This window comes from Apteryx mantelli, chromosome 2, assembly GCF_036417845.1.
Source record: "Apteryx mantelli isolate bAptMan1 chromosome 2, bAptMan1.hap1, whole genome shotgun sequence".
NCBI classification, from domain to species: domain Eukaryota; kingdom Metazoa; phylum Chordata; class Aves; order Apterygiformes; family Apterygidae; genus Apteryx; species Apteryx mantelli.
Window position 1 is genome coordinate 34362048 of NC_089979.1, and position 17351 is coordinate 34379398.

At 41.8% G+C, this 17351-nt stretch overlaps 1 protein-coding gene across 1 annotated transcript; it reads left to right on the top strand.

The window, feature by feature from the left end:
- Nucleotides 1-2590: 2590 nt before the first annotated feature.
- On the top strand, nt 2591-3586 carry NPBWR1 (neuropeptides B and W receptor 1). Its single transcript, XM_013954666.1, has one exon. The coding sequence runs from the start codon at nt 2591-2593 to the stop codon at nt 3584-3586; it is 996 nt and encodes a 331-aa protein (XP_013810120.1).
- Nucleotides 3587-17351: the final 13765 nt, after the last annotated feature.

The window sequence follows — 17351 nt, forward strand, 5'->3', positions numbered from 1 at the left end:
TATCAGTCAGAGAGCAGGTCCTGGAAAACCACAGCATTTTAAGCATAACTGCAATCATAATGATAACATTATGCATGTAATCTTGCCGTAAACAACACCTTTCATCTCTGCTGAATGATTTGTTCAGTCATGAATTATTCAGCAGATGCTCTGTGCTCTCTGAAAGGAAATTCCTGTTCTACAGAGGGTTGTTACAGAGTACTGTTTTTGGTCAAGGTTTGATATTACGCAATTGTATTAAAAATGTGTAGCTGCTCCTAAAAACCTTATTATTTTTAATCTCTGTAGAATTTGTTCAGGATTTTTTTCTGATTTCAAAGATGTAAAATAAGTATTTAACAAGGTAGAATCACAAAATAATTTAGGCTGGAGAGGGCTTTTGTAGGTCATCTACTCCAACTCCCTGCTTAAAGTCATGCCAGTTTCAAAATTAGGTCAGGTTGCTCAGGGCCACATCTAGTCGAGTTCCGAACAGCTCCAGTGATGGAAATTTCACCATCTCTCTGGGCACCTGTTGAGACGTTCAGTCATCTTCTCCATGAAGAACTATTTCCTTGCATCTAGTCAGAATTTACCTAGCTGTGATCTGTGACTGTTGCCACTCAGCCTGTTGCTTTACAACAGCAAGATTTTGACTGTCTTCTCTATAGTCCACACTAAGACAGCTGGAGACAGCCATCGGATCCCTGCCCTGCCCCAAGCCTCTCAACACCTCCTCGTATGTATGTACTCATAGAAGACCAAATTAAAATATGCTCACCAGGATTTTTTATCCCATCCAAAATTAATAGTGTAATTCTTAGAGAAAAATTTCAAAGCCATATACTAGTTTGGGGGCAAACTTGCATAAGTCTTTGAGTCAGGAATCCTAGCTCAAATGCTGGCTTCAAATAAACTTCATACACAAGCTGATATTTTCATTGCTTGCCTTGTTAAAGCATACAGAAAAGGGATTAAAACACCATGGTAAGCCTACAGCCTAATAGCACAGTCCTTGTGCCATTCTAATGGCAGTACACAGGTGTGTGAACACCTTTTCTTCTCAAATGTTTCCATAAAGCGAGCCAAGAATCACAGAGTGTACCTCCATACTACTCTGAAGTCATTTGTTATATTTTGTAGCTAGAATTAACATGTAATAAAATAAGACAGAACACTAAAAAGCATAACTAAAATGTAGCAAAACTAATTTTCTTTAGTACTACTTTCTATCTATTTACTCAATATATTTGCTTGGAATTTCCTATTTGTGACATCCTCATAATCTAGATAATCATGCATCAGGACTATCATGGCCAAAGAATTGTGAATACCACTCTGTGGTACTGGGTTAGAGTTAGACAAAACTGTATTTACTAATGGCTATACTATTAACTACACTAATAAACTATATTAAAGAGTTTTGCCAAACTATTTGGTAAAAGGATGTATCTATTACATTGTCAGTATCTTAATCTACGTAGTCAGTACTTCTGGTAACACTACAAAAGAGATTTTTTCACTTCTTATTTAGAGCTGCAAAATTTCATCAGTTCTATTTATAAGCCGGTTGAAGTCAGTCTTATTTAAGAAGTAAAACTAAGATCAGATAGACAGCCCTTAGTCCATGTGCTTTTTGAAAAAACAGGTATCTGAAACTCAAAATCACTCTCCAAAAAAAATTGCCTCCCACAGGGTTATCATATTCGAGTCTATCATTGTCACAGCAGGAGAGAGTGAAAGCGGGGTGAGGATATGGGTATTACGCGCTTAGAACTCCTGCTGGTCATTTTTTCCGGCTTCAGTCTGACAGCGCACCCCGTGAAAATGCCCTTTCGTGGCAGTGCGGTCAGTGTCGCCTGACGGTCGGGCGCTCCTCGCAGCCGGTGCGCGCCCTGCTCCCGCACCCCGCGGGACGAGCGCGCCCCGGGGGCCGGGGCCCGGGCCGCGGCCGCGCTGCACCACCGCGCTCCCGCAGGGAAACGGGGCTGCAGGTGCCAGCGCGAAACTCTTCCCAGAGCCCCGCCGCGACGGGGGCTGCGTCGGGAGCCACGCTCTGTGGGGCTACTGTTACTTACGTAGCCATCGAGATGGGCATGTATTTAACTTCCAGGCGTATTTAGGATTCAGGGAAAGAAGCGGCATCGCCTTTCTCCTGCCTCCCGCCTGCCTCCACGGGACTCGCCGCGCCGCTCCGCTCCGCTCCGCGGCCGGGAAAGGTCAGTCCGCCCCTGCGCGCCGCCCCAAGGGCTCCGGCGGCGCCAGCCCCGCGGGGGGTGCAGCTCCCGCGGCCCCTCGCTGTAGCTGCCGCCCCCCACACCCGGCCGCGGCTGCGAGGCGGCAGGCGGCGGGCGCCTCCCCGGCGGGGGGCGGGCACCTCCCCGGCGGGGCGGGCGGGACCTGCCGGCGGCTGGTCCCAGTGGCGGCGGCCCCGCTCCCGGCCCGGCCCTTCCCGGCGGCGGGCAGGCGCAGGGACGCTGGGGAGGAGGCTGCGGTGGCCGTGACCCGACACGTCTGAGGACACAGGCTGGAGAAGAGCTGCGTTCCCCCTCTAGCCCCCGTTGCCGAGCCCTCCCTGCCCCCCGCGGGCCTGGCACCAACCTCCAGGGCCATGGAGAACCTCTCCCTCCCGGAGCCCAATTCCTCGTGCGTGGCTGGACCTGGGGGCTGTGCAGCGAGAGGGGACGGGGGGCTGAATACATCCACTCCCCTGCTGATCCCCAGCTTCTACATCACAGTGCCTGTCATCTACTCCTTCATCTGTGCCGTGGGGTTGACAGGCAACACTGCCGTCATCTATGTAATCCTCAAAGCCCCAAAGATGAAGACGGTCACCAACATCTTCATCCTCAACCTGGCCATAGCTGACGAACTCTTCACCTTGGTGCTACCCATCAACATTGCCGACTACCTGCTCCTACAGTGGCCCTTTGGCGAGTTCATGTGCAAGCTCATCATCTCCATAGACCAGTACAACATCTTCTCCAGCATCTACTTCCTCACTGTCATGAGCATCGACCGCTATCTGGTTGTGGTGGCCACTACCAAGTCCAAGAAGATGTCCTACCGCACTTACCGAGCAGCCAAGATAGTCAGCCTCTGCGTCTGGTCCTTCGTCACTGTCGTCATCCTGCCCTTCACCATATTTGCTAAGATACACAAGGAGCAGGGGCGCTCCCAGTGTGTCTTCGTGTTCCCCTACCCTGAGAGCGTGTGGTGGAAAGGCAGTCGGATCTACACCCTCATTTTAGGCTTTGCCATCCCTGTGTCCACCATCTGCATCCTCTACACCACCATGCTGTACAGGTTGAGACACGTGCGCCTCCATAGCAATGCAAAAGCCCTGGACAAAGCCAAAAAAAAAGTGACCCTGATGGTGGTTGTCATCCTGGCTGTGTGTCTGTTCTGCTGGATGCCCTATCACCTTAGTACAGTGGTGGCCCTCACCACAGACATCCCGCAAACTCCACTGGTCATTGGGATTTCTTACTTCATCACTAGTTTGAGTTATGCCAACAGCTGCTTCAACCCTTTCCTATATGCCTTTCTGGATGACAGTTTCCGGAAGAACTTTCGCAAACTGATAGATTGCAGAACCACCTCGTAGAGCCCATCCTCCATCCCCTCCTGTGTGACGGCTCTCACTGTCATCTCTTACCAGCTGACCCCAGTCCTGGGAGTGCTTTTGCTCCAGTCTCCTTCTGACGGCCACAGAACTGTTGCACTTCAAGGTCATGAACTGGGAACAGATGGGGCCTTCCCAACTTTCCTGCACCCATTTCCTCAGCAATCCTCTCCATCCCTTTCCCTGATTTTTTTTTCTTCCTTCACTCTGATGTGCTTTCTGTCTTAGGGTTGCAGCATGCAGAGCTGCAGCAGGTCCCTTCCACATTTGAAAAGGCACCATTTATTGAACTCAAGCCAGGGGTCTCTCTATGTTACTGGAGATTTGGAAAGCCAAATAAAGATATGTTACTGAGTGTGTTGCCTCAGTCTGCCCGCTCTGTATCCACAGGACCTGCTCACCACAACTCTTGTAAAGCCAGCAATATTGAAAAAGGGATTAGGAATAAATCAATGCATTGAGCTCATTTCCTTTCACAGGGGACCGACCTAGGTAATCGAAATCCCTGTGAACAGGCAAGAAAAAGACCTCACTCTGGCTTTATGGAAGAATAAGCTCTCATTAGTGAATAAAATAAATAGAAGTGGGTTAGGAAACACTTGCTGTGGAAAGTAGCACAGCAATGTACTTTGTAGCATAAAATTCTTGGGTTTCATTTGCACCAGCAGTGGTGTTTACTTTTTTATTCATTGTGTGCTTATGAAAATTATTCTTCTTGCACACAAGTTTATTTTTGATCCTAGAAAGTGGAACCAGAAGATATTTCTGATACAAGTTAGCCTCTGAGAGTTTGGAAGGGACCTGTTGAAACACAGGGGGAAGATTCTGACTTCTTCCCTACAAATCATAAATAACATACGCAGGTATTAGCTTACTTTTAAGAGTCTCTCACACATTTGCGTTCTGCTTGCTGGTGAGTGTTATCAAGCTTTCTCTTAAGGAAGACAAAGGAAATAAAAAAGGGAGAGCTTCATTTATATTTGGGGGGAGAAAGAATTGAAATTTTCACTAGAATTCATATGTCCAAACAATACGAGATGAAACCTTTTCCTGTTCTTCCCTCTTTTAGTCCTCTGTGGAAAACTGAAAAAACTTAGAAGACTGTGAAAATGCATGCAGTCACTTAATGTTTCTAATCTTAGTGGTCTTCCTTGTTCTAGCTAATTGGCAGTTCAGCAGCTGTGGTCACATGCCATTGAGACTGTACTGGGAACCATTCAAGTTGTTTCATCCATGAATTACAAGACTTTTGACTTCCAGTGTAAGTACCCAGCTGATCATCTTGCCTAAAACTAGAAAGATTTAGATATCCATAGAACCTGCTTATCAGTAAAAGTAACACTTACATGGAGGTCTGGTCTTTTACTTTTTTGTGATTAATGACACAATCTCTTTTTGCTCTCACAAAGAAAGAATAGCTAATCTTCCAAAGCAAATATTTTTGAAAACACACTGAGCCAGATTCCCTGAAAGCGGAATATACAGGCTTGTTTGTATATACATCATAATCTAACCTTTCTTACGAGCATGGTAACTGAGTTGAAGAAAGAAGGGAGAATTTCTGTAAAGGTGTGTGTTCTTGGAAAGTATAATAGCACTAATTCAGTTAAATTGAAAATTTGAAAGCTGTGACACTAATATATGGGAGTATTCTGTGTGCATTGTTTTCATAGGCTGCATCTAGACCTAAACCTCTAAAATGCAGTAAGGCATATGATATTGGCAGACACTAAATTGGAGTAACGCATATTTTTGATACATATTTCTGCTTCCACTGAGTGCACCGAGGTAAGCAAAGACAGTAAAACAATGGCATTTCCACTCACACAGGAAGGGAAGATGGGTTTCATGAGGTGCACAAGGATTCATGTGGCACATGCTCAGTTTGCAGATGCCCCCTGAGAGTCCTTGTACCCGGTCCCTTCCTACTGTTGCAGTCTGAATTTCTGCCTAGACATGTGGAAAGTCTTTCACCAGCTGCTGCCGACGAAACCCCAGATAAAAATTTGCATGCAGATTTCAGTGATTATACAAGCCACAGTGCATTATAATTCCATAAAACTGGGCTGTGGTTAAATCATTTCTCCTTATGAGCCACTAATGTTCTCTGAGATAGTCAGTGCTAATTTCAACAGCCATTCTAGCTGTAAAGGAAATGGAAGGATTCCTCTGGGGGACAATAACATTTTTAAGAGCCTAATTCTGCTTCATTAAAGTCAGTGGGAGGTATGCGATTGACTTCCATTAAGCAGAGAAGCTGGCCTTTGAAAAAGTAAGTCTGGAAGGTGTTGCGTACCCATTTCTACCCCATGTACAAGTGTGCTGCAGGAACTGGTGTCCCTCACTTCATGTTTCTGCCTGAAAATAAAAGGAATTAATCTTTCCAACCAGCTGCCTGTGATTTCATCTAAGCTTGTAAATTGCATTGATGCTTCTCCTTGGTCAATCACTTGCTGTGCAGAAAGATCTGTGTGTCTCAGTACACTTCTGTCAGATGCACTTTCTGACATGTCACTATGTATGTGCCAGGGACTAAAAAGAAAAAGAGCAGCAAAGACTGTCTTCTTTTAGGCTGCTGATTTATATATGCATCACCTTTCTTTTGTATCCCTAAACCACCATCATGTCTACAACAACATTATTGTATGAAGGCAGGAGACAGTTTTAAAAGTAAACAGCATAATTCACAGAAAAGACATTTTCAGGATAGCTGTTCTGTCACTGGTTGCTGATCCTTCTCTGAAGCTTAAAGAATGCAAGAGAAATATGATTTTCTGTAAACACAGTCACCTTAAAGTGGCATAGATTTGACTGTTGCTCCTGATAACAACCACCTGAAAATTTTGATCAAGCTGCTCTGCAATCATATTTGTCTCATCCCCTGTTGGGGCTTCTGTTTACCCCAGAAATGTGATTGATACTTAGGTAGTTGTACTGTGCTCCTGTGAAGCCTAGCCTGTACCTGTACATCAAATGCATCTCTGAGATACTCAGCTGATATTAACAGAAGGTTATAAGGACAATCTGACTTCTATTTCATTTGTATTTAATTTTGAATACTAAAATTATAACTGTTCCTAAACAATATACTCTCGTTCAAGAAAAAAAAAACATTTTGAAACTACATCAATTTAAAAAGATTTCTCTTAGGTAGGAAATAGGAAAGCATTTTTAAAGTATTCCTTTCCTCAGACTCAGTATCTTATCCTTTTGTCTTGCCCATACTCAATTCCTGTTGCCCATAAGTGAAAAAATAGGAAGTACCATCTATTACCATCTATTACATCTAAATTTCACCTAGTTCACAGTTTCTTATACTGCTTGTCCTTTTGCATCACAAACAGAAACATGCAAACATAACATCACTTGAGGTAAACACAATCCATCCATAAATTCCTTGTCCTTCTGAAGCCACATCTTGCCTTTTCTTCACGGTAGGATGAATATCCGAGAAGAAGTCAGTGTTTCTCAAAACACCTGTAGCTTTTCCACAGTTGCTAGTCACACAATAGACTGAGACTTGAGAAACAGCCCAAGTCTGATGTGGCTACTCAGGCTCAAATGTGCGCATTGGGCAGGACTCCTCCTTGCATGTGATCTGTGATGTCCTCAGGGCCCATGACATGTCTGTGAGGTGGGACTGGCGACCTGTCCTTCACCCTCTTGCAGGCATCGCAAATTGATGTCTACCTATGGGAGAAAGTTGAGACTGGACAGCCTGGGAAGGTAGCTGAATGGTAAGTAAAGCCCTCTCTGATTTTGCAGAGCTTCAGCATTAAAACAAGCAATACATATTTCTTCCATTGCAGGCCCTTTTTGTTTGGGAAACAACAGTACCCCAGTGGAGTCCAACTGCATCTGGGACCAAAAATAACATTTAGCAAGAGAGGGAGGAGTTAGGTCTTCAGCATTGCTGGTCACCCAGGACGACCCAGTGCTCAGTAGGAGTCAAACTTGTACTCCCAGAGCAGCAACAGAAGATAGTATCTCAACAGATTTGCTCCTCTATAAACCGTTCTATCACTTCTCTAGAAAAGGGAGTTATGCTCCTGTTCAGCTCATGTTTAATCAGCTACAATTTAACATCATCACATCTTCCCTGTATACAGCAAATCTCTGCCTTATCCTATAGAGACTGAACTCCTGAGGAGCAGCTGGCTGGGTGGGAGAACTTTTTGTGGATTTGGGGGGAATTTTGGGGGAGAACAGGACGAAGGGAAGAGACAGGAGTTTATTAGAGCACTCAGAAGATACACTCCTGTAATTCCAGGTGGCTTGCTCTACTGAGAACAGGTACAGACAAAGTCCTGGGACCCACGAGGGACTGAGCAACTCATACAGCAGAAGCAGAAGGGATGGCAAACACACAGCAATGGGTTTGGCACACACAGCTCAATGCACAGCCTCAATCTCCAAGCCCTTAGACTCCACTAACTGAGCTGGGCCTGATCCACAGACACTTCAATAGCTGTTAATAGACAGCTCCTGCTAACTGTATTATCTTTTGAGCACTTTAGTGCTCAAGTTAGTTTAATGATTATGCCAATATTATTATTTTTACGGTATTGCTGACTGTTACCACATAAATGCAAGGAAATACATAATTGCACTGATGCAAAAAGGCTTTAGTAAAATATCAGAATCACAAATCAGTTTGGAAATTAAAGCACACCGTACTCCACGAAAGACCAACTCACACACAGTGCATCTACATTAGTGCTTTAGTTTGCATCAGGATTGCATTTTGAAGCAAGTTTCCCAGTCATTCTCACTTATGGCATCAGAGATAATAAGATACATGCCAAGAGCACACCTGCAAAGGCTAATAGGCACTCAGTTCTCAGGACCAGATTAATGTTAGTCTAAGTAAAGAAATTCCAAAATGTATATAGTCTGTACACAGGAGCCTCACCTGTGTTCTTGTACAGATCTGTTCCTATTACCTGGCATGTAGGGATAGTCAATGTATTATCACTTACACTGATAACAGGCAGCCCACACACAGAAATCAAGAAAAAAGAAGCTGACCAGTACAGGCTGTAAAACTAATCAGGTACAATATCTAGAGCTGACTTTCTCAGGGGGAAATATAACTCATTTTAAAATATGAAAGGTACAAAGGAGTCATAAAATTAACACAACAGCACACAGAGCAAAGCATAGTGAAGAAAGGAACAGATGTGCAATGCTATTAAGAAGTAACTGATTGCAAGTGTGTGATCAGCATGTGAAAACATGTGGCATCTCTTCGTTCCTTTGCATCTTCTGGATCCAGACTTGGCAGTGTGAACCAGTAAAGGGAACCTTCAATGTACAGGGACCTTCATCCAGCCTCACAAATGTCAAGCAAGATGCAACAAGGCTCTTTGCATCCAGCAGGTTCAGTCAGCAGTGCTATCTTGTTTTTAATCTGTAATGTACATACCTCAATATTGTCTTGCAACTCAGGCTTGTTATTGTATACTCTTTACCTGGAGCATGTATCATTACAGTAAGTTGTCTTATGCCAAGGCAGGAGAGGACAGTATTTTCTCTTAGATACAAGTGGGTATTCACCTTTCCACATGAAAACAATGTGATTAAATAGCCAGGCCACCAGCTTGTCTTAGGCTGTCAACATCAAATCTCCTCAGTACCTTGGCTTCTGACGCATTGCACACTGCTTTTCATGAACATCTCCTTACAGTCTAGCAAGCTATACCGCCTGTGACTGACAACCATCCCTTCAGCTAGAGCCTGAGTGCATGGGTTTCCTCAGTGGCAGAAGCACATTCTGGGAACCCCAGTCACTGAAAATCAGATATTCTTTTAGGCCCATGAATTCTGTGTAAATTGTTTTAAAAATCACACTGCACACTTCTCCTCAAAACAGCACAATTGCCTAGCAGTTTCTGCGCTGTCTACCCCAAACCTGTAGCAGCCAGTGATAACCACCAGTTCCTGTGCTCTTCTGCGCTCCCTCAGCAGGCCACTCTGACACCAGAGGATTTAGAGGAGTTTTTCACTCAGCTCAGGCAAGGCTTTTTTTTTCTCCAGGTGGGCATTTGCAGCAGCTCTAGCCCTGAAATCTGGTGTAATGAAAGGGACCCACCCTGCTGTGCTATTTCTCCTGTTCTAGATGTACTGAAACATGGGGTAGCCAAAGCAGCCCTCATTACATACACCTCCTCTGTCATCTATACATCACTTGCTGAGTCAGTTTTGCATCTCTATCAGTTGCATTTCAGCAGCTGTCAAATATCTTTATGATAATTTGCTTCACAACATAAAGCTGTCCTGAAGTTAGGAGCAGCATCAGTAGGAAACAGGCAGAAGAAAGAGGAGTATACAGAGTCAAAGGAGAATCATATGATGCCAGCCTAAAGTAACCCATGTTTGGCGTCAGGAAGGGAAAACCCTCGGCTCTGTCTATGTTTCTGCCTCAGACTAACTGTAGGCTGGTTACACAGATTTGATAGCAGTTGGAATGCTTTAGAAATGGTCCTAGGCTGCATTTTCTGGTTTAGTTTCATCCAGGACTTTAGCTAGCACATTCCTAGGCTGCTCTGCAGAATGGACCAAAAAGGGGTAAGTGGGGATGATCAGAAGATTTGCTTCAAAAGCACTTTCCTGATCCAAACTAGGATGCTAGCATAGACACATCCATAACATCACAAAATTTCACAATCCAGCTCCAAGAAATTTTCACTCTGAATGGGGCTAGGAAATCTAAGACTTGCCCCCATAAATCCCAGTTCTAATTAATGGGTAAAAGGCTGGATTCAAATGTTTAAGGCATATAGATTATTATAAGAAATACAGACACATGTACCCAAAAAATGATATTTAGTATTTTGGACCATAAGTTTTATATTTAGATAGAACTGTTTAGACAGAACTATTGTTTTTATATTTCACCTTTAATCCTTGAGGCTTGTTAGCCAACGAATATAAGTAAAGTCAATATCCTATGGAACATGAAAAGTCATTCAACTCTTTCCTGACTTGCTTTTCAGGCTGCCTGTTATGACATAACAAGTTGTAGTCTTAAAAGCTCTGTCCACGCATATGATTGTGGCATGGACAGAGGATCTCTGATCCCTGTAGTACACGGGTGTCTCTTGTCAGACACATCTGCCAAGGAAAATTCTACTCTCAAAAGGGATAGTAAGGCAGATTAATAGCTTATTTTTAGATCAAATATTCTTAGAAACATTTTGTATGACACGTTCTTTTAAAGGAAGAATGCACTGAGTTTTGCCTAGTTATTCGCTGATTAAATACAAGAATGAGAGCTTTTCAATGATTTGAGGTTTCCACAAGGAATCCAATTTAAATTCCAAATCATTCAGAGTTTCCCTCAGTGAATTCTGAAATTCAGGAATGTTCAGAGCCTGGATATTCAGACAGAAGGATGCCTTTTCCAGAGAGCATTCTCACGGGACACCAGAAATTTCATGTATATAAATAATTCAACAGAACAACATCCCGTCTCTTAGAAATAAAATATATTTAAATTAATTTCTTATTAATCAAAGAGCAAGAAGCATCTGATATCTACCTAGTGCAGACAGAATATAAAGCAGAAGTTTCCAGACTTGAAGTTAACAAACCAAGCAGTCTAATGTCAATGTTATTGTGTAACATATGTACCACTTACACATAGCTGGCACACTCTCTGTATGGTCACATGTGCAATATAGATATATTTTTCTTAAAAAAAGAAGCAGATTGTGCTTCTTCTGATACTCTGGTAACAGTGGGCAAGCAGCCCAGTCATGCTAAGGAAATGATCCATCTGGGGGTTAATAGTTCACCATTATGAGTGAGGGTCTTGCAGACCAGCCTGTTCCAATTAAAGTGGTCCCCTTCCTCCTCAACTTGTCTGGCCTCTTTCTCTTTCAAAATAGCTCCATTGTGACTAATAGGGTTTTATAATTGTATTATTTCCCCAGCCTAAAGAAAGCATGATTACAGCCAAAGATAGCTCTCTAGCATTTGTCACTTGAGTGAAAGAAAATGACCAACTTCTTTTTCTGCAATATAAAATGAAAAAAAAAATCTGCCTAAATGTTACAGATTTTATTTTTTTGTCCTATTCATTTTAGGTAGTCTGAAGAAAAATTACAAACTACCAACCTGCTGCTAAAAACATGTAATTCAAAGCTCCACAATTACCCATCTACTCACAAAACCTCTGTACCACCAGAGGGAGTTCAAAGACAGCTTATTCAGAAAATGTACTGAGTATGAAACTTGAATTACTGCTGTTATTCCTGAAATACAGCACACATTTTCTGTGTAAGCTGCTTTTCCTTGACTCTTACTCAAAAGCAAAAGAAGGTAAGATATTAAAATAGCTTTAAGAAAGGAAGAAAAAAATACAAAGAAGAAAACATAGAGTTTAGGGCAGAATTTTCTAACAATCTGATCCCAAATCTGCTCAGTGTTTTTATGTATCTGCATAAGCATGCTGTTTAAATTTATAGTAGTCTTAAATGTCAAGCTGGATCCAGCTGAAGAGCCATTTCCTTCTGCAAATTCCCACTCACAACAAATCTGCCCCACACACATATTGATTTTCAGGCTGGAGGACAGGGAGTTAATGAATGTGAGCAAAATTTTCCCTGCAGGTGCAATTTATTTGCATTCTCATCCTTTGTTAACATTCAGGTGGTGTTGGGAACCAGCCTTTGTACCTCATTTCACCAAATGCTGACAAACTGAAACTGGCCAGATTTCCAGTATGGTTTTGTTGTTAGCCTTGATGGTATCCAAAGAGGCAGAAGGGGGAGAACCATCAAAATATCTAAAGTGCCGAGACAGAGGTTAAGTGCCTGTGTCCACAATGTGAACCCTAAAATATCTCAAATACCTTCCATGTAAAGTTGGAGGTTTTTTTCTGTCAAAACTCAAATAGGCTGCCTCAAGATTTTTATTTTTTTTATCCCAAAGCTCTCCAGGCATCTTAAGTTCTGTTTCTGCGTGTACCCAAATTACTTTGCCTTAGCACAGCCAGGGCTGAGTTATTATACTGCCTTAGGTTTGCCATGACCAATACAGCCAGCTGGGTAAAAGCTGACACTTCCCAAGCCACTTGAGTACTTCCCCACCCTATTCCTCAGTGGCAGAGGTGCTGGGAGGGCTTATCATTTCTGGTGAGTTGTGGCATGAATATAAGGAGTCAACCTGGGTCAGGTCCTGGCCAAAATAAATAACCTTTTCCCTTCCCATTCCTTAAGCCAGGACAGCCTCAGCTGTCCCCAAGCTTAACACCCACGCTGTGGATCCCAGGCTGTCTCTGGGCAGTATTTTATGTGTCTCTGTACTGTGCTTCCCAGTATTTGTATGCTGGGTTTTTTTCCATTATTTCCATTTTTCCAGTCCCTGGTTCCTATTACCTCAGATAGTAGAATATTGACTGTTTAGTATATTGTACGTGTATCCTTCTTTCATCTTTCAGCCCCTAGATGGCACTGATTTATCACTGAGAAACAATTATGGTTTCCCTAAACTAGCTTTAAAGAATAAAAAAAATGCTCCTAAGAGCAAATTTGGACACTGACTTATAAGATATGCCAAAATTAATACAGTCAGTCCCTAGGGAAACAACAAAATACTGGGATTTTTATCATAAATGAGACATAAATTTTCATGAAAATGCAAAGGAAGGCTGAAGGATGATAACTATTATTTACTTCATCAGTACATATCCTGTCAGGCAGATCAGATTCAGTTCCCTGTATTCAAGGAAATGCATTGACATTTCTACAACTTAGAAAGTATGGCTGCAGGAGAATGACCAAAGTTTACGTGAGCCTGAGCTTATGTTAAGTGGTATGGGCACTGATGTGGTTACTAACTGCAAATTTACCCTTCAATATGTTTTAGTCCACACAGGTCGCTGAAATGAATGCCGTAAAAGCACCCTGTTGCACAGCGGCATATCATCCCCATACTAGCCCTTACCACGTGCAAGTACAGCGCTGTGATGTGATGTCTCCCTGAAACAGGTTCATGACTAGTATCCATAGACATTTTAAAATTTTGGAGATTAAGGCTTTTTAGCAGGTATAGTTTGAACAATTGAGCAAAGTCTGTGAAATCTTAGAACTGGTTTAGTTTAAATCTAGACAAAGACTCCCTTTTTTTTTTCCTGCCAAGTTTAAGTTCTCAGTTTAGACATTAGGCAGGTCAGTATCAATCAAAACTTTCAGGTCCTTAAATAAAAATGGTGATTTTATTTAAAGGAAATGTGTCCAAAATTTTTTCTTTACTAGTATTAATAAATGAAAAAAAATCCATTTGCTTATGATAATGAGCAAAGATTGTAATCACTTAAATACCTGGCAGCCTTTTGGGGAGCTCTAAGTAATAGATGAGATTGGATACAGTTTTACATTTTAACATATAAATAGTTAGCAATGTAATCTGCCTTTATCGTTTCTTATAGGTTCAGGGTCTTAAGGAGTTCAAGGCCCCCTTAAACACTGTAACAAATATTTAGGTTTCTTATTGGATGGAAATCCTACAGCATGGATGAGTGGTAGCAGTTCCCTTTCCTAAAGGGGAAAGGGATGGTTACACTACTGGGCACCTGATTAGTAAGCACTCCTTCGTTCTTGCATCTGAGGTGCATCACCTCTCCATTGAATCCTTGCCTACTACAGATAAGTCAAATCATTAGAAAAATGCTAGCATGCTGTAACTATTGCTCTATTATTATTATGTACTACTGATATTCTGATGGCACTGAGACACTAACCAGTTTGGGTTATTGTGATAGACACTTTCTGCCTACAGAAAATGAAAATCTGCACCAGAGAATTTGCAGTCTAAAAAGAACAGCTACTGTCTGGCTTTGCTGGAAGCACTGTGCTCTTGAAACCCCAAGAAGAGTGTGAGTCTGCTCCTCTCCGTGCCACAGAAGAGGCATGCATTTCCCAAAGACCACATTTCACTTCTGCATTAATTCACCTTTACACTGAGTCTGAAAAATTACACGTGCTTTTGTGCCTCAGTTACTGAGTCTGTGTTATTTTAGGAATCTTCAGTTGAGGAAACAATAGGACTAATTTCTGGTTGGCATAGTCACACAGCAACCATATGCTATATAAAACTTTCATGTGCTTTGTGTTAAGTATCTATAGAAGCTATTACCTTTATATTTGATGAGTCCTACACTTTAATTTTTGTTCTCTGTGATGAACTAAAGCTACCCAATTATCAGTGAGAGCTAGCATGTCAGATAATTTTTGATTTCAGGTGGTACAATGTGCTATGGGATTTTTGGACAACTAAATCTTGAAATTTTGTATAATAGGAAAAAGTAATTATCTATCATCTTTTGGCAATACTTGGACCAATTTGAAAAAACCCTGTCCTATAAGTATTCCTGCAGGATTAAAGGGACAAGATTCAAAAGAATACAGTAATCTTCCCTTTCTTTTAAGACTTTGGATACTCATCTGATATACTTGTTCATTCAAATGCACAACGGGTGGTAAAAGAGAATACCAAGACATCAGAAGTCTTAATATAGAAGTCTCAATACAGCAATAATTCTAGTGGGCTTTAGCATTGTTAGCAATCACCTTTTGAAATTAAATTTTCTGTAGTCATTATTGGACTCTCATTCAATCCTGGCTAAATTTAAGGTGGCCAATTTCTATTCCTCTGTGAATAGACAAGAAACCAAGTGGCACTCAACTGTTGCACTACATAGTTAAATTTTTGCAGAACTACTATAACATTATTATAGTTAAAAATAGTCAATAATTAAAAAAAAGAAATACCAACAACCATTTTAACTTACTGAATTTCCAGAACAAATTCACTAACTTTGAATTGCCATTCTGGATCAAATCCACAGCCCATTTTGCCAAGTAGCCTATATCCAGTAGGCTTTGATGTCAGCTGCTCCAAAGGGAACTAAAAGAGACCTGCCTGATTGAACAGCTCTCTTACAGAAAAGGCTACCTCTTAACCACCATTTGGTTGGCTTATCCCCTGAAGCATGGTGTAATGTCTTGTATTATGTCACTTGATACAGTGACTTACAACTGTTTCCAAGGACATTATTATACTGTGTATGTGTAGGTGGCATATAGCTCTATCTGTCGGAATTAAGTGTGGCAAGGCAGAAATAGAAACCCTTAACAGCTATTTTTTGTTCTCTGTACAATGAGAGCACACAGTGGCCCCAAGAGTTCTGTTGTGCTGGCCGTTTGACAAAACACTGACTGAATGGAGAGTCTGTGCGCTGATAAAATTAAATCTAATCTCTTTAGAACAATAGAATTTCTTGCTTTATCCACTTATTACTAAGGAATCAAAGGGGTAGGAACAGCAAAGTGAATACAGGAACTGCAAAGTTTGTTCATCCTCTCCAGAAGTTATGTAAGAATCAGATTTCTTTCCAGCTGGTACTCTGAAAATAAGAAGAAAGATTATGGATGAGAAATCAGAGTAAGTTCCCTAGCCAGCTAGAACAGGTGACCAGATAACCCTGTCTGGTACATACCAACTGGGCCTAGCCCCGCTCATCAATTAGACCAGCCAAGCAGGTAAATGCTTTCAGCCCACTCACCAACTGGTTCTTAAAGGAGGTGGGCAAGGAAACCCCTACAGTGAGGGTGAGTAGCTATTCTAGAGTACCCTAACAGTTGACAGGATAAATAGAGTGATACACAGTGCCACCAGTCACCTAATATGTGACTTTTTTATCAGTATTTACAGGCTATGTTAAATTAACTCTACATCTACTACAAATAAACCCAGCTACAGTTAATGTGGTCCTGGTCATGTCTTACATACTGCTGGGGGGTGTCCAGGTTCTGGTGCTGTTTCTTAGGTCCTGGTGTTGTTCGCTGAGGATGTTAGATCAGGACCTTTTTTTCCATTATTTCTTCATCTCTGCCTTTCTACACAATGAGTCTCTCTTTACAAGAAAAAACTGCAAAACTGTTTTCTTCTACCTAGTCAGGGTCTTTATCATGTCCACTAGAAAAATTTCACTGTGCATTCCCTCCTACTACTTCCTGTCTTCGGGACAGCCTCAATAAAGTTTATACTATCACTAATTTAGTTTCAAGGAAAGCAACATATTCTTTGCTACAATGTCAGCTATTCTTCCATTCCTCCTGTGTCTATTTACAGCTTTTAGGAGATTCCAGTACTATCTGAACAACAATGCTTCCCACTGATTCTGTAAAGCACCTTTGTCGTTTATGCTGTGCTGCAAAAGCTTTTAGGTGTCACTATCTACATACCATATCAGGGAGCCACAAAGAAAAGCAAAGCAAGGCAAGAGAATAAATGCTAATTCTTTGAGCATAAGAAAAGAAAAGGCTGCATGAATGAAGAGCTTCTGATTCTTTTGCTGTTAGAATATTTTTGTACTTGGAAAAAAGTCTTGCAACAAACAATTAAAACAGAAACTGACCCAAGGATCATTGAAGTTAACAGGAATGGGAAGAAGAATGGGTCTCAGATGCTCCCATGCTAGGATGCATCACACAGTTCAAGGGACCTGTATGCAATTCTCAAGCAAGAGTTCTGAGCCTACTTAACACAGAATAATAATGATATCAAATGATATACTTGCAAATATATGTGACTGAAGATGCATGTTATGTTACCTTTAACAACTGCATGATTTAGTGTTGGTTAAAGGTTGTATCTGCCTAATAAAGTGAGATGTGTTTCTGTGTAATTTACTACAAGCATCAATTTGGTTTCCCAGCTCACTTCTTCCTTGTTCTTAAAG

What these genes read in the sequence shown, in the direction of transcription:
- NPBWR1 (XM_013954666.1), top strand. Translation starts at nt 2,591, where the DNA reads ATGGAGAACCTCTCCCTCCCGGAGCCCAATTCCTCGTGCGTGGCTGGA.